Here is a 23177-nt window from a genome sequence, read left to right as displayed (position 1 = left end):
ACTATAACTGCTTGCTGTCCAGTGGAGGGATTACCTTTGACAGCTGTGAACGTTTCATATTAAATTCTTCTTCCTGGTCTTCAGAGCATGCTCCATTGTTTGGCGCTCTCTCTATCTCTCTCAGTTGGCATCAGCCACTCCCAGCTCAGATGGTAGGGCTGTTGATGTGTCATCACCGGAGGATTCCTATTGGTTTTCCAGCTGCGGCAGTTATAGGATCATAGAATCCCTACAGTACAGAAGGAGGCCATTTAGCCCATCAGGTCTGCACCGACCCTTGGAAAAAGCACCCTATTCCCGTAACCCCACCCACCATCTAAGTTGGAAGCAAGCAGGTCCAGGCCACTCATTGGCAATTCTCCAAAAATCTTTTTGGGTGTCTATTCCCGACAAATTGCAGGTGAGGACCTACATGATTCTGACATGAAATGAAAATAGCTTATTGTCACGAGTAGGTTTCAATGAAGTTACTGTGAAAAGTCCCTAGTCGCCACATTCCGGCGCCTGTTCGGGGAGGCTGGTACGGGCATTGAACCGTGCTGCTGGCCTGCCTTGGTCTGCTTTAAAAGCCAGCGATTTAGCCCAGTGTGCTAAACCAGCCCCTGATGTTGTGGTTCCCACCCCTTACGTCAGTAATGCATGATGTCTGTTGGATAGGAGGTTATGCTAATAAAAAGTGGGTGCCTGTTGGCTACGGGAAGATTTGTACATGATAAATACATTACGATTTATGCTTGTTTAAGAATAATTCAGAATGGTAGGACTGTCACCACTTGTGCAAGAAACAGAAAGCTTATTTGACCCTATTTTACATTTTATGGAAGGTTTAAACAGCAGAACCTATATATTAGTGCAGCAATATGTAGTAAGAGTCCTTAATAATATTAATAACATTACTGGAAATGACTGTTTCTGATATTATGGGTCAAATGTTTATAATTTGTATGATATTCATCTGTATTTTAGCAGAGTTGCCAACCCATTTATTTTATTGTTTCCACTAAAACAGCAGGCAAAGGAACATTACATGATCACAGTCAGAATTTGTCCATTAATGTTGCCCATAGCAGTTGCTCAGATTATCTGTATAAATCGGGAGCTGGCTGTGGATTATCAATCTACTAATATTTAGCAAATTACATTTATTCTGTGTTCACTTGGCTTCAGGTTTTGGCAACAACATTGCTCCACAACATTCACTTCTGTAGCTACATGCATATATATATATACTATATATGTTTATTTCTATATGTATATAGTGTGTATAATAATACTTCATGCCAACTACAAGACTGAAAGCCACGCAGGTCCTGAATAGAAATTTTCTTTAGAAACAACAGGAGTAAAATCCACTAAACATGATCATTAATTGTTATTAATTCTGTAAAAGAGACCCACCCTTCCATTTATACATGTTTAATTTATCGGTCTTATTGTCCAATCGCAAAACAAACTGCAGTGAAATTTTTATTGATTGGAATCAATCCTCTCCTGTCTTCGTTTCATGATTTCTTCCAACTCTGTATCACCTCGATGTTTCTGTAAATTTGCATATAAAAAGATAATAAAGTTACCAAGTTATCTATATTTTTTAGCCATTAATAATATTGAGTAAAAGTATATGGCCTGGTCTTGGGAGCATTCAGAGCTGGTTGGATAATGCTGCACATTGAGCCACAGGAAACCTTTCCAGAGTCACATGTGTCCCCATCAACTCTTGGTCTGTCTGAATTAGTCTGATAATTCATGAAAGAGCCGTTGAGGAGCAAAAGTGAGTTGAAAGGAATTATTTTGCTTTGATTCAAATACCATAATCAGATAAGACACCAGCAATGTCCAAGGATGGAAATCTCTACTCCTGGAGCTTTCCTTTCCGAATAGCTGGGATGCGCGCTAGCCCGATTGCGCGAGTAGCCGAAACCTTCAATAGGATTATCAACTGGTAAACTTTGTTAGATATCCATTATATAACGGCAGCACGGTGGCACAGTGGGTTAGCCCTGCAGCCTCATGGCACCGTGGTCCAAGGTTCGATCCCGGCTCTAGGTCACTGTCTGTGTGGAGTTTGCACATTCTCCCCGTGTTTGCGTGGGTTTGGCCCCCACAACCCAAAGATGTGCAGTGTAGGTGGATTGGCCACGCTAAATTGCCCCTTAATTGGAAAAAGTGAATTGGGTACTCTAAATTTAAAAAACAGAAAAATATATACATTATATGGATCACCGAAACATTCAATTTAGACTTCAACCTGAAAATTATTCCAGGTGTCCACAACTATCTGAATTATTCAGGTATATTGTGATTGAAGTAAACTTTGCCTCCTTTAAACACACTAGTCAGTATTTGAACAGGTACCTCCTGCACTTGATGCCAGAAAATATGTCCCAGGCAAAAACAAGGTGTAATCCAGCAGCTCCCCAGTCCATTTTCAAAAATGCTTCCACCACCCAGTACTCCCACTAATCTGACAGAAAGGCAGAAGAAAATTCTGCCTGTTGCTGTATGTCAGCTTGGTCAAGAAAGACAAAAAGAAGTGGCATTAGTAGGGAACACGTTATTACTTACATCTAGCTCTACCTTCTGTACTTGGATTAGACTGTACACACGAGCACCTTCCTCTCCACACACCATCTTCAGTTCTTCTTTATTAAGAGAAAATATCTGCGCTCCTGTCAGTATGCCCAGACCACCCACTGTCCTGTGAAATCGAGTTCAGAAAAAAGGAATCTGTACACCTTCTGTACATTGAAAATTTTTGAGCTACAGTTCAAAGCACACCAAGGTCAAAATGGAGCCAGAGAGACAGATCGCTATGCCGTGTTTCATCACATTATGCCATAATACATTTGTCACGTGTTGTGCATATCTTGCTTAATTACATCATATTACTTCACAAAAACACTGAAGGCATGAAATCTATTTTCTGGGGGTGGGTGATGCAATATTCTCTTCCTAAAATATTTTAATTTTCACAATTTATCGCTGCACGTTCATGCAGTTTAGAATCTACTGTAATTCTACCATTCAAGTCAAAAATATATTTTTCTTAAATAGTTACAAATATTTAAATAAAGTTGATACAACTGCACAAGTTCTAATTTATTTCTGTGGGATTCAAAGCCCAAATATTCTGTGTCAATTTGTTACCTGAAGCCACCTAGAGGTACATCCTCCAATCAGAAGAAAAAGAGCAGGATTTGAGGTTTGCAGACAAAACCCAGACATCAGGGTCAACAAGGGGTCACATCCTCAGTGTAAGGGAAACAGTCACCCGGCAGGGATTTTCACCAAACTGGCCAATGGGCAGGTTCACTGGGCTCATGCAACTGGAGGGTGAGGAGGAGGCCCTCCAGCTCCAAAGAAGCTGCAAACTCCAGCTCAGATATTACATTAAAAAAAGCCCTCGCAGGATGGGTCACCATTGTGAATTACGAAGCCCTCCACAGGCTAACGGTGAGGCACCTGTGGCAAGGCAGATAGGGAAGGCCTCAAAAACTCTCTGGAGCGTTCCCCCCGCTCTGGTCTGCCGCTGGGAAGTAGCCTCCAGGCAGCTGGCCTCGTCCCCAACACCCTGAGGAACCAACAGACCAACTGGAAAATAGCAGTTTTGTTTCACTCGTTCATGGGATGCAGAGATCGCTGGCTATGCCAATATTTATTACCGACCCCAAATTATGCTTTTAAAAAATTTGTTCATGGGGCATGCCAATCACTAGCTGAGCCAGCATTTATTGCCCATCCCCAATTGTCCTTGAGGCGACAGTTAAGAATCAACCACATTGCTATGCATCTGGAGTCACATGTAGGCCAGACCAGGTAAGAGTGGCAGATTTATTCCCCCAAAGGACATTAGTGAATCAGATGTTTTTTTACGACAATCAACAATGAATTCACGATCATTAGACTTTTAATTCCAGTTTAAAAAAACATAATAATTTCAGCATGGCCCTGAAGAAGGTGGTGGTGAGCAGCCTTCTTGACCAGCTGCACAAAAACACACAGTGGTGTTAGGAAGGGAGTTCCAGGATTTTAACCTAGCGACAGTGAGGAAATGGTCGTATATTTCCAAGTCAGGATGGTATGTGATTGGAGGGTGTTCCCATCCATCTGCTGCTCTTGTGCTTCCAGGTAGTACAGGTTGCGAGTTTTTTAAGTGCTGTCGAAGGAGCTTTGATGAGTTGCTGCAGTGTATCTTGTAGACGGTACACACTGCTGCCACAGTACATCGGTGGTGTGAATGTTGACGGTAGTGGATGGGGTGCCAAACAAACGGGCTTTTTGTCCTTGATGTTGCTGAGTATCCCGAGTTTTGGGAGCTGCACTCATCCAAGCAAGTGTAGAGCATTCTATTACACTCCTGACTTGTGCCTTGTAGATGGTGGATAGGCTTTGGTGGGGGGGGGGGGGGGGGGGGGGGGGGGGGGGGGGGAAGGGTGGCACTCTGTAGATGAGTTACTCACCGCAGGATTCCAAACCTTTGACCTACTATGGTGGCTCCGGTATTTATATGGTTAGTCTAGTTCAGTTTCTGCTCAATGGTAAGCCCCAGGATTTTGATAATGGGGGATTCAGTGATGGTAATGCCATTGAATGTCAAAGGGTGATGGTTAGATCCTCTCTTTTTGGAAATGGTCATTGCCTGGCACGTGTGGCGCTAATGTTACTTGTCACTTGTCATGTTACTTGTCACTCCAAGCCTGGATATTGTCCAGGTCTTGTTGCATATGGACATGGATTGCTTCAGTATCTGGGTCATGGATGGTGCTGAACACTGCAGACTTTAGATCACGCAATCATCAGTGGAAACACCCTCTTCTGATCTTATTTTTAAAAAAAAAATATTTTATTCAGGCATTTTCATAAAAAACAAACCGATGCAGATGCAAAATTGTATAACATTATAAATGACCAACCCCCCCCCCCCCCCCCTGCCCTCCTACCCCCTTACTCCCCCTCCCCTTTTGCTGACTCCTCAAGTCAATGAATGGCTTCCACCTCCGAGAGAACCCATCAACCGACCCCTTCAGGATGAATTTGATCTTCTCCAGCCTCAGGAATTCTGCCAGGTCACTCATCACACTCCTGCTCTTCTGGCCTTATGATGAATGAAGGTCAGTAATGAAACAGCTGAATATAGGGCAGAAATGTTGCCTAAAGTTGGTTCCCTATCTGATCTGGCCTGGGTCAAGCTCTGTGCCAGTTCTGACATAGTTTAGGGTTTACCCAGATTGAGGCCATGCTGATTTAACTATTTCATTTTTATTTTTTAAGTAGTGCTAGGGGAATAAGAGTGAGTCAGGGTCATTGAAAGAAAACCTTTTAACTGATTAAACTCAAATATTAATTTATCTTTCTGTTTTCTGACGAAGAACTGTAAAACAGGAGCTAAAATTATTTTCCATGTTTTAACATTTATGTATGGTAGCCTCTGTCACCACTGTAAATAAATAGATAGATGCCTCACAAGAAAAGAAAAGGAGACAGTAGAACATCATATGAACAGTAAGGGGCGATTCTCTGGCCACATTGTGCAGAGCGCAAATCCTGCTATGCCGGGGGAATTGCAGGAGAGCCAGAAACGGGATTTGTGCCGGAAGCACAACATTTACAGATTCTCCCAGCCCATTCTAGCCAGCGAGATCAGGATCATAAACTGATCACAGCTCATTTGAAGTCATTTTAATTTAATTAGTGAGATTAAAGTTGAATGCGGTGACCTCCCGGTATTCTCCCATAACCCCCAATGGGAAGTCACCCAGTCGAGAATCACCACTGGTGCTTAAAAGCAGGGACCGGGGGCAGCACGGTGGCTTTGTGGGTTAGCACTGCAGTCTCACGGCGTTGAGGTCCCAGGTTCGATCCCGGCTCTGGGTCACTGTCCGTGTGGAGTTTGCACATTCGCCCCGTGTTTGCGTGGGTTTCGCCCCCACAACCCAAAGATGTGCAAGGTAGGTGGATTGAACATGCTAAATTGCCCCTTAATTGGAAAAAATTAATTGGTTACTCTAAATTTTTTTTAAAAGCGGGGACCAGTAGCCATGGATTCCAAAGGAGAGTAAGGAGGTGAGTATCCCTCCACTTTCCTTCAGGCAGCACAAGAGCACAGCAGTTACTGGCTAGATATAGTGGTGGTGGAGGTGGGGGGGGATCCTTCAAGGAATGTGGCAGTTGAGGATTCGGGCTGGAGGGGACCAGGTCAGGGGTCTCCCTGGGGTGGGATTCGCTTTGTGCCTTTGAAGCCTGCTTTCCTTCATGTTTAACATTCCATTACAGAGGAAAGCACAGTTGCAGCTTTCTGTCCTAAAATCCTCTCACAGGATAGAATCATTCTGTTGCATGTTTCTCGAAGAAGCATTTCATTCCCCTTGAGGTTTCAATAGGCTCTGTGGTTTCAATGTTGCAGTATGCCTTCTTTATCCCTTTGTACCTGGTTGTTTACATTGAATTTCACACCTTACTGACATTTACAAGCACCTTGAATGACAGTTGAAGGCAATTTCAAAGTAGGGATTAGCTTGGTTTGTTTTTATAGCACTTTATGGTCCATTGCTCTGAAGTGTTTCCTCTTTTGAACAGGGGTCCTGTCTGGCAGCAATTTTCCTATAGTAGATTTTTTTTCTAGGAAAGTGCAGGTGTTCTTTCTGAGTGCTTTCTTATCATAGTGGATTTATACTAAAGGTTTATACTGGAAATATACAGTAGTCATTTAGGAAAAACCTAAAGTGCTCAATAATATGACTTTTTTCAAGAATAGGCACAAGGAGTTGCATTTTGTTCTGTCAGGTGGATCTGACAAATTATTTTCAGTCTAGGATTTCCAAACTATGAATCATTTTTATCAATGTCACTTCGCTTCCTGCTATGTGGACGTTGACAACATGAATGATGCCGACCCACACTGTGCTTATGTGTGAAAGTTACTGCACTAGGATGGATCAAGTGGTTGTCTCCTCTTCAGTTTGGCATATTTGTTTGTTATGTACGATCCTCTGCAGCACTACTTACGATTTGCTGAAGCCTTTCACCTCCAACCAGGATTTGACGTCCTCTGGGCCAGATTCATAACTCAGTGGTATTTGAATTGACGATTGCTTTGGGACCATGAAATTACGTGAGGCTGGTTTTGTTTTGTTAGTAGTTATTAAATGTAGCAGCTCATCATTAACTTCGTCCATCTGCGTCATTATATCTGTTTTTAAAAAATCAACACAATTACCTTTTTTTTAAAATGGCTTTTCAAGTACTAATTGTTTTTCTTACATGGACCCCGAAACCTCTTTAAACCTCCGCTATTCCTGGCTTTCCACCATTTCAAATATACTCCGATCTATTTGTTTTCGGACTAAACTGGATGACTTCAAATTTATCTGTGTTGAACTGCATCTACCACAGATTTTCCACTTAGTTAATCTATCAATGTCTCTTTGAGGAACAGAGTGAATTGGTGCGAAGAGGATCGAATGGAGAATGGAACCAACTTGTTTACCTGACAGCAAGCCAGTATGGACTCGATGGGTTGAATGGCTTCCTTTAGGGCTTTTATCACTATGATCTACAACCCATGAGTAATGAATTATGACAGCTGTGGCACATGTATTTAGTTTTTTATAGACCACTGCCTCCTCATGTGTATTTGGGTTATCAAATTTAGACAATTAAACATCATGTCAAAGGCCAAGAGATTCAAAATCATTGACAAACAAAGGATTTTGTTTGTGCTCGTGATGCCATAAAGCTTCATTTTCTCTTTTCAAGAGGTCTCTTTTGGGGGTCACCCACATTCTGTAGATGAGTCTTTGGGCCCAGAAAAACATTATTTTCCAGGCCAATTTTCTTTCCTCCCTCTGCCTTTGGGTACTGTCTCCTTCCTACTCCTTCCTAGGGTGCAATCTCATGAGTACTGGTGATTCTTGCATAAGTGACCATATGATCCCTGTCAGTGAGTGTTGGTAGGTTATTCAACTGCAAGAGACACACTGTTAAATAGTACAGAGACAGAATAGAAACACGTAGGGGCTGGATCCAGACACAGTAGAAGTATAGGAATAGAATACCAACAGGGAAGGAGTGTGCAGCAATATGGCAGGGGATTGACATTCTGAGGTTTGCTGTAATATTGACAAAAAACAATTAGATATAAAAATTGGTTAGCAAAATAATTGAAGATTAGGGGTGCGATTCTCCGCAGCCCACGACGGGTCGGAGAATAGCGGGAGGACCTTATAGACATTTTTCCCGACCTCCCGCTATTCTCCCCCCCCCCCCCCCCCCCCCCCCCCCCCCCCACCACGGCCGCCCCACGACATGAATCGCTGCTCGCCGTTTTTTACGGCGAACAGCGATTCTCCCCAGGCCAATGGGCCGAGATCCCAGGCCTTTTACAGCCACACCACGGCCGTGCCACGGGTGGCCACGGGCCCGCGATCGGTGGGCACCGATCGTGGGCAGCGGGTCGGATACCCGCGCACTCTTTGTTCCTCCGCCGCCCCGCAGGATCAGTCTGCGGGGCGGCTGAGGGGCATGACGGCCCGCGCATGTGCGGGTTTGACGCATATGCGCGATGACGTCATCCATGCATGCGCGGGTTGGAGCCGTCCAACCCGCGCATGCGCGGCTGACGTCATCGTGCGCGTCAGCAGCCGTGACGCTTGGCGCGCGGGCTTAGCGACGGTCGCTAAGCCCGTGATGCCGTGCTTCACGGGGCCGCGCTGCTAGCCCCGACCGGGGGGGGGAGAATCGGGTCCCGGGAGGGGGCGCGGAGGCTGCCATGAAACACGGCCAGTTTCACGCCAGCCTTTACGACTCTCCGCATTTGCGGAGAATCGCGCCCTAGATTGTTGAACTTTGCACTTCCAGCAGAGACTTGAAAGAGAGTACAATTTCAGGCCTGGGCGATGCATAAATTTGCAACCATTATGTTTTAAGTGCACACAGATTTTATATTGGGGATTGCAGAGGCTAAGCCTCCCTTATCAGATGAATAAAGTCATGAAATGAACCTTTCACTCTTTGTTTTGTTTGTTAATAATTTGTAGCTTGTGCAAGAGGTCTGGAAGGAACATAGGAATAGGAGTCGATAATTCAGCCCCTCGAACACGTTTTGCTATTCATTTATGTCAAGGCTGATCTGTACCTTAGTTTCAGTTACCCACATTTGCTCTGAATCCAGTAATATCATTACCGAATGTAGCTGTTTTTCTTAACCTTGACACTTTAACTGATCTAGCATCCACAGTCTCCTGGGAGTAGTAGATTTCCACTACTCATTATGTGAAGGAGTGCTTTCTGATTTCACTCTCAAATGGATTGGCTTTAACTTTAACAAACTACTTGTTCTGGATACCCTCACCAGATGAAATAATTTCTCAGTATCTACCCTATTAAATCCTTTTCCGCTTTGTTTAGATCACCCCACATTATTTTACATTTTAGGGAACAAGTCAGGTTTATGCAGCCTGTTCTCATAATTTAAGGCCCCGTGTAATCCAAGTAGGTCTTCCCTTCAATCTTTCCAAGACAAACACTACCTATTACCTCTCTGCCCAGAACTGAATGCAATAATCCAGATTACGTCTTATCAAGGCACTTTATAATTGAAACATATAGGGCGAGATTTTGTAATCGGCGATAGGGCGGAGAATCCCATCTAATCCTGGCCACCAAAATTAACTGCGTGCTTATTCCTTCATTCTTACCACACCAGAATGTCCCTGATGCTGTTGTTCAAGGACTCTACCACGTAGGCAAGGAGGAATTGTCATATGGATTCCCACAATAGAGCTCCATTCTGTGCTGTCATAGAGGTCTACAGCACAGAAAGGCCCTTCGGCCTATCGCATATCAACAGAAGTCTTTGTGTGATGTAGGACTTGAGATATGGGTTTTTCCTTTGAGCATCTGAGAGCATTCTTTTTTGGACCAGGTCCATCACCTTTCGCATCACTGGATCAGCTCTTGTATATCTTTGAACTTGAGATGAAGTTACAGTTCAACTATCCATGATTGAGAAATACAAAATATTGACAGAATGTGCTTCAGAGTGAACTTGTAACAGCAATCATGATAAAGCTTTAGCATTTTCATGCTGCTCAGAGCTGCAATACTTGATGTCGTTAAGTGTATGCTGACAATAACAATGACCATCTTTGCAGTCTACCAGCTGCTAAAGAAGGTATACCTTTCTGCAGCCCAAAGATTGTAGTCATGGGTCAATGATCAGTCAAAAGGGTAAAATAACGCCCATAAAAATAAAGGTGGAACCTTCTTACGCAGATAATGTTGCTCAAAGCTTCTTTTTCTAGCTGAGAGTAATTCACTTCCGCACTAGTAAAAGTGCATGAAGCAAATGCCATCGGTTGTTTCTCTCCTGAAGGCATAATGTATGAGACAACTGCACCAACCCCAGAGGGTGAGGCATCGCAAGCAAATTGCAACTTCATTTTTGGATTATAATGAACCAACAGTTCTGATTCAGTCAAGCTTCTTTCACTTCATTGTATGCATTTTCACATTCTTCTGACCAGTACCATGTATGTTTGACACATAGCAACATGTGCAAAGGCTTCAATTGTGTTGCTAAATTCGGCACAAATTTACCATAATAATTGATCAATCCTAAAATGACCTTAATTATGTCACATTTTGAAGACATGGTGTTTCAACTATTGTTGATAATATGACCAGGGTAATTTATGGGTGATTTTAAAAAGTCGCATTTTTCCTTCTAAACTCTCAGGTTGTAACTCTGTAACCTCTTCAGAGTAGCTTCCAAATTTGTCAAGTGTTCCTGATCACCCGAATCGGTGATCGAGTATGTCATCTAAATAATATTGCACTTCTTTCAACTTATTTAAAATTTGATCCATGGATCTTTGAAAAAGAGCAGCGCAGATGTTATTCCAAAAGGAAGTCTTTATAATGAAACAGACCTTTGAGCGATTGGTATCGCCTAGTCACTTGTAATAATCTTTATTATTGTCACAAGTCTTCTAACTGCTTCTCATGCAACAACAGAAAAACTCTGGCACATTTCTGTACCCGAGGTACATACCAGAGGTCCTCGTTTCCAATAATGGCACCCACTTTGCCAGTGGAGAATTTCAGGCTTTCGAGAAGTCGAATGGCATGAAACACATCTGAATGGTGCCCTACCATCCAGCATCTAATGGCCTGGCTGAATGGACAGTTCAAACATTCAAAGCTGGATTTATAAAACAGCCCGTTGGTTCTCTGTCAAGCAATTGGACCTTTGATTATAGAACTACGCTGCACAAGATAATTGAAATCGCACCAGAGGAATTGTTATTGGGACAACGGCTGTGCACCAGACTCAGTCTGCTGTTTCACACTTCGGTGGGTGGGGGAAAGTGGTGTCAAAGCAGGAGACCCAAAAAGACCTTCAGACTAGGAGATGCGGTTTATATGCGGAACTTTGGAGATGGCTCCCAATGGATCCCAGGAGGATTGCTGGAAAAGACTGGTCTGGTTATTACAGAGTACAAGGAAAGGTTGTGAAAAAAACACATGGACCACCTGAGAAGCAGAGAGAAGGTTTCAGCAGAGAAAACATCCTTGTGAATACCTTCGGCACAAGAACTCAGCCTATGGGGGACCCAAGAGTCATTCCCTCCGACGATGAAGATTCATAGACCAAAATGAAGACTGAGGAGATTCTGTCGGAGGTCTGCACTGAAGATGAGCCTCCATCTGTGGCCCTTTGACGATCAACAAGGAAGTGACAATCTCCAATCTGTTTCACCACACACCCGGCATAATATACACCAGTATATCATGGTGCAGATACACACACTGATTGACATACAGCAAGACCAATCAACACACACAACCCGCAGACAATCACCAGTTCGAGCACACTCACTATAAAGACAGAGGGCATCAGTTTTCCCGCTCATTCGGGATGCAGCCTCTCAGAAGGACAGAGCTCACAGCTTGTAGCGCAGATCTTCACCAAATGCTGAGTGCATAGACTGGTTAGGATAGGCATTGGTCTTTAGTTTAATCTAACATAGTGTCGACCCACAGTGAAAGTATGTTCAACAGTTTCTAGCTTAATAAAATAGCGTTGTACTATTTGAAGTGTTGGTAGCCTGTACGTGTTACTGCTGAGGTAGACGCAGTCTCCACGGATCCAGAGTACCCAACACATCAACCCCCATCCAGTTCCACCTGCCACCGACCTGAGGCCTTACGCCAAGCAGTGAAAGAGGTCTCATCACCGTGGGAGTGAGGGGATTGATTTTGACTTATGGAGGAGGGATGCAATAATCCTCACAAGGACCAAGGGGGATCGTTGGTTGATCTCCACGTGGGCCTCATAGAATAAGAGTTCCCATGGTGAGTCGGCAGAGGCGGCAGAGGCCAGCCCAGCTGGGGCTAGTTAATGAGACCTTTAAATGTAGCTCCCAAACCCAGACCAGCAGTTCCCGCGAGTCCTGGACTGGGAACTTTGTTTTGTGTGCCACAATAGTGGCTTTATTTTCAGTTTAAAGTAAACCAGTCTTTCACGCTGCGCCTCCTGGAATTATTAAATTGGCAGTGGACCAACTATGTATTGTTTACTTATTCAGATGAATGTTGACAAATTAGAAAAAGCAGCACAGAAACCCAAACACCAGCCTTGTTAGATTCAAGCATTGCTAAGGTCATAGGCAAAGTAGGTTCCCCTGTTAAAAGGGAACGGATAGTAGAACTTTAATATCCTTTTTAATTGGAGCGATCTATTTCACACGAGTTACATTAAGACATATTTTTCTGATAAATTTACATTCGATTGATCCAGTTTTGTTTACTTACGGTCTTTATCCCTTGAGTAGGGTCTGTTTGCTGGTCCTGGTAGCTCGTAGCTTCCATGTCTCACGTGCCCAGGGCCAGTAAAGGGTCCAGGTGCAATGTAACCTGGAATATTAGGTACTGTCCCTCTCGCACTGATGTCTCCTTTGAACCGTTGACCACTCTTTTAAAAAAAAATTATATATTAGTGTCTTATAATAAATAACCTGGGGTATCAGGGCCTGGTATTCAATCTGGGCAGGGCCCCTTTTTTGAGAGGCTGCTGGTAAATGGTGAAATGACATACTGAGATTTCAGTACATCAAAGAAGTATAACTGGTTCCACCAGCTAGAGGTGTATGCCACATGACTCCCACCTTTCCATATTGTCTTTGCCAAGTGATGTGTATCCCTTGTCTTGGTCCCCAATATGGTTAATTGTCTGTACCATTTAGAATTGACAAGGAGGGTCATGGTTCCTTTGTCCTGGCAGACAAATCGAATGAGCTGGCCAGCTTGGCTTATGAAATGCAGATGGCTTTGTATACTCCTCTTTGAACTTGGTCTTGCAGTCCACTCCAGGTTGTTAATGCACGGTAGCACAGTTAGAACTGTTGCTTCACAGCACCAGGGTCCCAGGTTCGATTCCCGGCTTGGGTCACTGTCTGTGTGGAGTCTGCACATTCTCCCTGTGTCTGTGTGGGTTTTCTCCGGGTGCTCCGGTTGCCTCCCGAAAGATGTGCTGTTTAGTAATTTGGACATTCTGAATTCTCCCTCTGTGTACCCGAACAGGTGCCGGAAGGGCTTTTCACAGTAACTTCATTGCAGTGTTAATGTAAGCCTACTTGCGACAATAAAGATTTTTATTAATATAATGAGGCATAAGTTTCTTCAAAACTGCCAGATAGGTCCTTTTGTTAAGGCATCATGGTCTGGATTCTCCAAAAATGGTGCTATGTCCCCAGGCCGACGTAAAAATGCAGGCGTTGCACTCCCGAGTTTCCTGGAAAAAAACCCAACCCGATTCACTTACCTTCAGGGGGCTAGCAGGGACCTGGAGTCCGGCAATGGCCCCTCAGCTGCGTGGTGTAATTCGCGGATGCCTGCTTATTCGGGGCCCGGAGAATTGGCGGAGCGGCGCCGGGCCTGATTCCATCTGGAACTTTGATTCTCCACCCCCGCGCCAAACGTGATTTTGCCGCGGGGCTGCGCAGAATCCAGTCCATATATTCAACCATTTCTCCAGTTTGAAAATTTTAGAAATAGACATGAGGATATCTAAATTTATTTTATAAAAAATATACAGGGTGAGGTCTTAGTCCCGAAACAATCCTCGCAGCCGTCGGCCGGTGCCGGAATCGCGAAATGCGATCTTGCGAAAAATTGCTTTTGACACAGAAATAATGGCCAGCGCCAGATTCACGCCAAATCATAACTCGCCAGTGCTTCGTTAGCGGCATTAATGCATTCCACTGCGCACGTACAGCAAACACTGATGGCATTGTGGTGAGTCACGTGTGGCTATTGTATATACTCACTGTTGTTCTATTATTATTATTGTCATCGACATCCACTATTGTACTTACTGTTGTTGTTGTTACTGTTGCTGTTGAATTGTGTTGACGCTGCTGTTGGCTTCGCCTGTGGCTCCGCCCCTCTGAGGAGGTACACACCCAGCCGATCTGAGACAGGCTCTCAGTGCGGGAGAAGCTACAGGTTGGCACACATCTAGTTGATTAAAGCCACTGTTCTTTGGTACAAACTGTCTCGACTGAATTGATGGTCATCAATTTAATCATCTAGTTTTTTTTTCCCACAATGGACACCGCTCTAAAACCTGCTCGTCTTGAACTTGACCCGCAGGCAGCTGAAGCTACGGCTATCTTCGAGCATTGGCTCAATTGCTTCAAGGCCTACCTCGACTTCTCAGCTTCCGTGGTTTCCCCGGAACTCAAACTGTGTCTCCTCAATGCCCGGGTGAGCCAAAAGGATTTTTCGGCTAACAGGGATGCGGCCCCGTATACAGAGGCAGTGGAGCTGCTCAAAGGACAGTTTGTGAGGCCAGTGAACGAGGTACTCACTTGACACCTCCTGACCACGCAGCATCAGCGCCAGGGTGAGTCGCTGGCTGAATATCTGAGGGTACTCGTCCGGAGTTGTAACTGCCAGGCGGTCACGGCAGTACAGCATGCAGAGCTGTTGATCCGAGACACCTATGTGGCAGGAGTCAGGTCCAGCTACATCCGGCAATGGCTTCTTGAGAAAGGGTCCCTCGACCTCGAGGAGATGGTGAAACTAGCTATCTCGCTGGAAGTGGCCTTCCAGAGCATGGAGGCCTTTCCATCCGACCAGTCAGCATCCTCGGGGGTGTCGGAGGCACAGCCATCACCCGGCCCGGACGTGCCCCATACCTGTGTTGCGCGGAGAAGCTACAGGTTGGCACACATCTAGTTGGTTAAAGCCACTGTTCTTTGGTACAAACTGTCTCGACTGAATTGATGGTCATCAGGCATACCATTAGCGGGCCTGACCTGGTATTCTCTGGGGTCTCTGCGATCCTCGGCCTCCACCAGGGGGAGAATTCCCGACGGCGAGGTTCACCTCTGCTTTCAAAAATCGTAAAACAGGTGCTGTGGCTGATGAGGGAGTACGGAAAGTGTCCAACGGAGCCACAGTGTGCTGACAGTTGTGCCACTGGTTTCTGCCAGGGCAAGTAGCAGGGGGCGGCCAGGAGGTGGGGTTTGGGTGGACAGGCACGGAACACCATTGTCACTGCCAGGCAGTCATGCAGCTGCGCACGCTGCTGACTACCCACTTTGAACGTAGTGCCATGGATTGTATTGGTGCACCCCTTGGTTACCCCTCCTAGGTACCCTCAACAGGATGGGCATGCTACAGCGCAACCAGTGCCATCCTGCTGGCTGGAATGAGTGCGTGCGGGGAGTGGAGTGCTAATATGCAGCTGCAGCTTTTCAGCTTCTCGAGTGCCAATTTTTCTGTGGTAGAACTCCACGAATCCTGCCCTGGCGTTAACAATTAGTCTCAGGAATGGAGAATCTGGCCACTGATGTCTATTTTTATTGGCACGTCAGACATGGGGAAAAACAGTAGCTTCATGCTACATTTTTCTATTTGAGGTTTAAATCAAGCCTGATGCAGTCCTTTTGGCACGTGGAATGGGTAAGTTGACTTGGGTAGGCTCCAAAATTGCAGAAGTCAATTTGAGGCTAGAGTTCGGAATTTCCTCTGTTGGGGATCAGACATAAGCAAGACAACTGCTTATCTAACTCTGCCTATCTAACTCCAGGTTAAGAGTTCCCTTAAGGATCTGAGGTTTCTACGGGGTGTTTAGAGGGGGCAAGTGATGATCAAGCATCTCTGGGCTATTTGCAGGGGAATGCTGGGCCTGTCTTTGCTCACAAGGTTGAGTGGCTCAAGTCCATCTTAACTTTTCCCTGTCCCCCTTGGCAACCTGTGGGCTCAGCTGTTCAGGGACCATATCAAAATGTGGGCAAGGGGTTGCCACGCAGCCCTGTGTGCATTCTTTCAGTGAAAGAGGGATACCGAAAGGAAAGATTTATCGGGCAAAGACCACATAGAAAATAATTATTGTTTCACATGGGTCCAGAATCGAAGTCCAATGAGATATTCCTTCCTTCATGAAGGTGGACATGCTGAAAACCAAAGCCATATAATTCACTTTTCCAGTGGAATTGACTTCACATGATGAGATAGATTTGTAGGGACGTATCAGTCTTGTAGATGACAGCATAGACGTTCCAGCAGAAACATTACAGTTGGGGCCAACTATTTTTAATCTGTCATGCTGTGTGTAGATGGGAAATGGCGGACTGTTTGCAGTGCAGCAAGACAGACTGCCTTGTGCAACTGGTTCCACCAGCAAGACGTCAATGTCACATGACTCCTACCCCTCCACATTATCTTTGACAAGGGATGCGTATCCATTATCTGGGTCCCCGATATAGTTAATTGTCTCAACCATTAAGAATTGATAGGAAGCTTGCACGTTTCTTTGTCCAAGCAGGCAAATAAGAATTCAGTTGGCCAGCCTGGCTTATGGAATGCAGATGGCCTTTGTAAGGTTCTCTTTGAATTTGGTCTGTGCAGCCCAGACTGTTGTTAATGTCGCTTCAGAGATAATGAGGTATAAGTTTCTTCAAATCTGTCAGATAGCTTCTTTTGTTTAGGGGTCACCGATAGACATAGATTCAGCCATCTTAAAAGTACTTTGTTTCTTTGTTCAGTTTTCAAAATTTTAGAAATAGCCATGAAGATATATGCATCTATTTTATGAAAATATTACAGGGCGAGGTCTTAATCCCCTCATCCACCTCCCAAAAACATAATATAAGAGAACTGACAGGACAAACTAAACTCCACTTAAATTCAGCACTCCACAAATGCTGAGGGCATAATCATTATCACATACTCATTAGGCAATTGCAATGACACATCATATTGCTACCACCAGTCTCTGGGAGAGTTTCTAGAATGGGCATTTAGGACAGGTGCCTTATCCAAGAAACATTTTGTACCTTTCAGAGAATGCTGGGGAGAAATATAAACCATATTGCGCTTTGAAATTTCTCACTGACCCTGCCCCCCCCCCTAAATGAATCTCATGAAGCTAATAATCCCATTAACATTAGAGTGTCCATTGTTCAGTATTGATTAAGCTACTGGAATAGAAGACAATCTACTTATCAGAGCAGCATAGGCAACAAGGAGCAGCCTTAAAACAACCAACATTTTAAGTTTTGATCTTGCGCAGTGTCACATACCTGGCTATAAGGGTGATCAGACTGGCCTGGGATATCATAATTTACGACACTGAGCATATTAAATGGGACGTAGCCAACCTCCCCAAATTTGCTCTTCAGCTTCCACCACTGCTTGTTATCTTCCAGAACCTGCAGGGAGAGAGTCAGGAGTTTAGGTTATTAGAGAGTTTAGAATGGGCAGGCTTTCTTGTTGACTGACCCAGTGTGTAGTCAGAATCACCCCAGAATCTACATTTTCTGCTGCGAGCATGTGGAAATACTCTTATTGAAGTCAATGGGTCACATTAAGCAGTTTATAGGGACAGACAGCTAATGACAAGTAGAAAGCATGGTTGCTGGTTCTGACAAGCTGGCAGCACTGAACATCTTAACTGATGGGTCCTCCATTGATTCAATTTGCTGGTTTGGCTCATTTGAATTATTAAATATATTATGTTGGTCCTCCTGATGCCTCTTCTGATTTGCTGTTCTGAGAGTCTGGCGTTGCTAAAGTGATACTAATGGTGAATGTGCTATGTAACATCACAGTCATTCTGACCAAATTTCAATGCTGATGCCACTATTTGGACAAGTAATTATTTTATTTGGTGGCGGGGGCTAATCCAAAAATAGAAACGTGGTTTTATGTAATCCGCAATTGAAATCGGGTGAGAGCTGAGGGGGGGGAATAGACTGTGGTGGGTGGGGAAATTATGTCAGGTGAAGGTGAACTATGTTAGCAGGGGAAGGAGAATTAACAAGAACACAAAAAACATAAGAATGCTGTTTTCTTTTTAATTCACGGATGAATAGTTGGCAGCGTACGCAAGCTGTGAAATATGCATGCGAGGCTTTCAGTAAGTGTGTGAGGGTAAGATGAAGCATATGAATGTAAGATAGGAGTTCTGGCTCATGGGAGATTGTTGGTGTATGAGTGATGGGATTGTAGTGCTTTGAGGAGCACCTGAAGCTAATGGTGCAGTTGGCAGAATATTGCATTTGAAGATACATTTACTGATCTTGACTTTTAGTACTGCACCCATGTCCTCAGGGATTGACTCCTTGAAGTAACCCTCTTGGCTTTCTACTGGCCTGTCTTTGGAGCATGTTTCTGGAAGGCTTCCTGGTGCTGTGTGGATACAGGATATCTCTTCTACTTCCCACCTCCCCCACTAAGACCTTTCGTCCAGTTTCCAAAAACCATGGAGCCAAACTCACCAATGATGTGACATTATTTACTGATTCGCAGGTTAGATACATTCTGCCAACACCACGGGCAGCACAGTGACACAGTGGTTAGCACTGCTGTCTCACAGCACCGAGGTCCCAGGTTCGATCCCGGCTCTGGGTCACTGTCCGTGTGGAGTTTGCACATTTCCCCCGTGTTTGCCCCCCCCCCCCCAACCCAAACGATGTGCAGGTAGGTGGATTGGCCAGGCTAAATTGCCCCTTTATTGGAAAAAATGAGATTGGGCACTCTAAACTTTAAAAAAAATGAATGCCAACACCTGCTCCACTGTGATGTCACTGCCAAGCACAGCACCTCCTCCCCTCTCCATTCAGGATTCCAAAGGGATCATTCCCTCTGCAATACCTTGGTCCACTCCTCCAGCACCCCCAACATCCTGCCACCTTCTCATGGCTCCTTCTGATGGAAATACAGATATTACACCTGACCTTTTACCTCTTCTCACTGTGTTTAAGTCTTGAATCACTCCTTCCAGGTGATTTATATGTACTCCTTTCAATTTAGTATATTGTGTACACTGATCACAATGCAGCCTCTACTCCAGTGAGAGGATTGCTTTGTGGAAAACCTTCCTTCAGTCTGCTATAACCCCAAGCTTCCAGGAGCCTGTCATTTTAATTCTCTACCTTGCTCTCAGGCTGAATCCCAGTCATTGGCCTACTGCAGTGTTCCAGTGAAGCTCACCGTAATCTTAAGGAACAGCACCTCATTGCTCGATTTGGCACTTGACAGTCTTCTGAATTCAACATGGAGTTCAATAATTGCAGGCCATCATCTAATGTGATAGAGAACTCTTCACTTGCCTGGGTGAGTGCAGCTCCAATGATACTCCAGAAGCTCAACACCATCCAGGAAATCAGCCTGTTTGATTGGCACCGCAACCACCCCCTTAAACATTCACTCTTTCCAACCCCAGTACACAGTGGCAGCAATGGGTACTATAAGATGTACTGCAGCTGCTCACCAAGAAACCTACAGGATTTCTACTGGTTCTCTCTTTAACTACTACTAGTTACACCCTCAAAAATCACCAGTAGGTTTGTCAAAGATGATTTTGTTTTCGTAAAACTGTGTTCACGCTTACTACCCATGTTCTGGAGGAGCAGACTGGCAGTTGCTACCTGTGCAAGTACAGAGTCAGAACTAAATGTAAACAATTTACACAAATACCAAATTCAACAATCATAGCATGATTTAAAGTCCACAGTCAAATCAAGGTAGACACAGGACTGTTACAATTTATTGATATAGAGCTCTCCCAGAGGATAGATAAAGAATCATAGAAGAATCAGTACAGTGCCGAAGGAGGCCATTCGACCTATTGAGTCTGCAGGTGGCTCTTGGAAAGAGCAACCTACTAAACCCATGCCTCCACCTGATCCCCATAACCCAGTAACCCCACCTAACCTTTTGAACACCAAGGAGCAATTTAACATGGCCAATCTACCTAGCCTGCACAACTTTGGACTGTGGGAAGAAACAGAGCACCCAGAGGAAACCCACGCAGACACGGGGCAAATTCCACACAGTCACTTGAGGCCAGAATTGAACCCGGGACCTTGAAGCTGTGAGGCAACAGTGCTAACTGCTGTTTCACCCATGCACTTGCTGTAGTACTAAATTACTCAGATTAGGTGGGTCCTGGGTGTTAACGAGACTTAGCTGAACTCCGCAGTTGGGCTGTAAAGATTGGTCCCAGTGCCCATGAACTACACACATTAAGAATTACTTTTGGAAAAGTGGAACTATACTCCAGCAATAAGAAGTTCCTTCTGCACTTACCTCTTGATGTCAGGCATAATTAAACCTCACACACACGCATGCACTTAAGAAGTAGAGAAAGAACAGTTTGTCACCTCCAATATCTCATCCTTTAGGACAGAGAGTTCATTAGCGTTCCTTGCCACAAAGTCATACACTATCCGTACATATTTCTTTGGTTGGTGGATTCCTTGAGCCTCATAATTTCTATTAGAGAAAAAAAGAACAATTCTAAGCCACGCAGGCAGTGTTTTAGTAAGGACATGTAATCATTTTTCAGAAAGGGATAAAAAATAGAGCTATTTTTTTCTGTGTTTATGGATGAGGAGGAATTGCATGTTGGTTTTATGGAAAACACAGGAAAGACGGCTCAGTACTTTTCAAACATTCTCCTACCTGCCTGATAATCACTTTCTGACACTTCGCTGGATCTGGAGTAGAGGCAAACTTTCATCAAGGCATATGGGCTACTGGCCATATGACTTGCTTGCCATTGGCATGACAACCACCCTCAGCTGGTAACAAGGAATATCAAAATCCACACAATTATATTTCCTGTTCCCAGCACCGAGAATCTTGGCATTTAATTAATGTTAGGGATTGTCCAAATAACCACAATGGTATGAGGCCTGTTCCCACAGAAGGTATAAATTCAAATTGACTTTTACTACACTGTTCTATAATGCTCAATTTCAGTTCCTCCAATAAAATTTTGCACTGATCACATTTTTATCCTCAAACAATGAAGACAGTCTCTGTCTTGTAAACGTGAATCTTACGAATTTGCTTCGTCTATTGTAGAGAGTTTAATAAACAATTCAGAACCCTCAATTAAACCCCCAATCAGTATTTTGCTATTATATATAATCTATCTGAGCCCATACCTTGTCATCATTTCCAGTATGAGCTTTATTCCATATAATATTTTAAAAATCCAGATGTTACTCTATGCTTACAGATGGCGTAAGATGGTATTGTTAAAAAACTGGCATAGAATTGGAATGGTGCAGAATTTTCAGAAATGCCCCTGACCCAACAGTATTACTAAGTGAATGATGACCTCCGAAAAGACATCTCACCTGTGTATAATATCTTTGGGCTGATGGTGATACAATTCTTCATTGATAACTTTGCAACCCCCCGATAACTTTGCAACCCACAAACCAAAATGGAAGGTTTACTACATACTTTTTCATAAAAGTGGTGTCTTTCTGAAATTAATTAGTTTACCCGATAACAAATGGAAGAAATGTGACTGCTACAGATGAGGCTTTCTAATACTTAGGCTGACTAATCTCACTTGTGAACATTGTAACATTGATATGTTATCACTCCTACAGTTCAACACACTCCTTTGGTTCATTTCACCTAATAGTGAATACAGCACATGTTACACGGCAGCCAACAACTCGGCAGAGGGTAGCTGTGCCAACTCGATCGGTGTGTGGGAGGAGCTCGAATACAGAGATGTACCCTCAAAAGCTTTGCTCAGAAGAATGGTGATTCCTTGTTGGAGTGCAGTTCTAAAGTGGCCAGTTGTCCCAAACAATTAACCCTTGGCATAGGCAGTAAGATTTGCTACGATAGTCCACTGTGGAATATATTAATTGAGCAAAATCCTGCCTCTTCCTTACTTACACATTGATAAAATTTCCAACAAGAGTCGCAGGCCAGTGATCAGGAATCCAGGTCAGTTTTCCTTCCCTTAGCCCAAAGGCACTCAGAGCAATTGAAGCCCGCCCTAGCTTGGCATTCAGCTGAATCAGCACTGACCTCTTCATCCAATCATTACGTCAAATGGAATAGTATAAAACATGTTCAATTTCTCAAACTGCCATAAAATACATTAATTTAAGACTACATTTTCAGCAACATGCTGTATTGGTTCATTTTACAATATCTGATCAGTGTAACTAATTGCAGGGCTGTGGAAAACTGATTTGTGAAGCAAGGCAGCACAAAGCATGCAAAGCACCATAAAATAAATGCAGCTACATTAATTAAATCCAACCACCATGAGAAATGTAGAAAATTATAATCCTTTTATAATCATAGGGCGCGATTCTCCCAAAAGAGAACAAAGTCCCCTAGCAAGCGCATTTAGTCGCTTGTACCCCGGCACTCGCAGTGTCGAGAAATACATGGCTATTCAACATGACTCCCGTTGAATAAAGAGCTGAATGGGAAACACGCGGCCGAGGCTGCATATAGCCCCGTTATGTACAGTGGGGCGCTCCGCTCGCCAGAACTCCCCATTATAGTGAGAGATCGGGACACCATTTTTAAATGGCATTCCGATCTCCGAGGTCACCGTAACAATCCCTGACCTCTCCTCTTCCCCCCCCCCCCCCCCCCCCCCCCCCCCCAGCCCAGACCAAATATGGGACGGTCACCGTTCCCCCCACTGCATCCAAGCTGGGCAACCCAAGTCCAATTGCGCGTACAGAACAAAATGCCAGCTTGGCAGTGCCAATCTGGAACACTGGCAGTGCCCATGTTGGCTGGCAGTGGCAGGGCACCACCCTGCCCAAAGGGCATGCAGCTGGTGACCTCCGGTCCCTTGGAAGACCCCAAGTGCCGTTCTGCCAGGTAGGGAC

At 44.4% G+C, this 23177-nt stretch overlaps 1 protein-coding gene across 4 annotated transcripts in view; it reads right to left on the bottom strand.

The window, feature by feature from the left end:
* Nucleotides 1-956: 956 nt before the first annotated feature.
* Nucleotides 957-23177, bottom strand: part of eps8l2 (EPS8 like 2) — a 285853-nt gene continuing 263632 nt past the window's right edge. For all 4 annotated transcript variants that reach the window (XM_038807699.1, XM_038807700.1, XM_038807701.1 and 1 more), the window contains 6 exons: nucleotides 20676-20787; nucleotides 17592-17720; nucleotides 12814-12973; nucleotides 7006-7189; nucleotides 2566-2698; nucleotides 957-1539 (listed from right to left, as the gene is read on the bottom strand). In XM_038807699.1, the coding sequence (XP_038663627.1) occupies nucleotides 1468-1539; nucleotides 2566-2698; nucleotides 7006-7189; nucleotides 12814-12973; nucleotides 17592-17720; nucleotides 20676-20787 (790 nt within the window). In that variant the 3' untranslated portion in view covers nucleotides 957-1467. The remainder of the gene's footprint in view (nucleotides 1540-2565; nucleotides 2699-7005; nucleotides 7190-12813; nucleotides 12974-17591; nucleotides 17721-20675; nucleotides 20788-23177) is intronic.

This window comes from Scyliorhinus canicula, chromosome 9 (assembly GCF_902713615.1).
Source record: "Scyliorhinus canicula chromosome 9, sScyCan1.1, whole genome shotgun sequence".
Lineage (NCBI taxonomy): Eukaryota > Metazoa > Chordata > Chondrichthyes > Carcharhiniformes > Scyliorhinidae > Scyliorhinus > Scyliorhinus canicula.
This window is presented reverse-complemented; position numbering and strand designations above follow the sequence as displayed.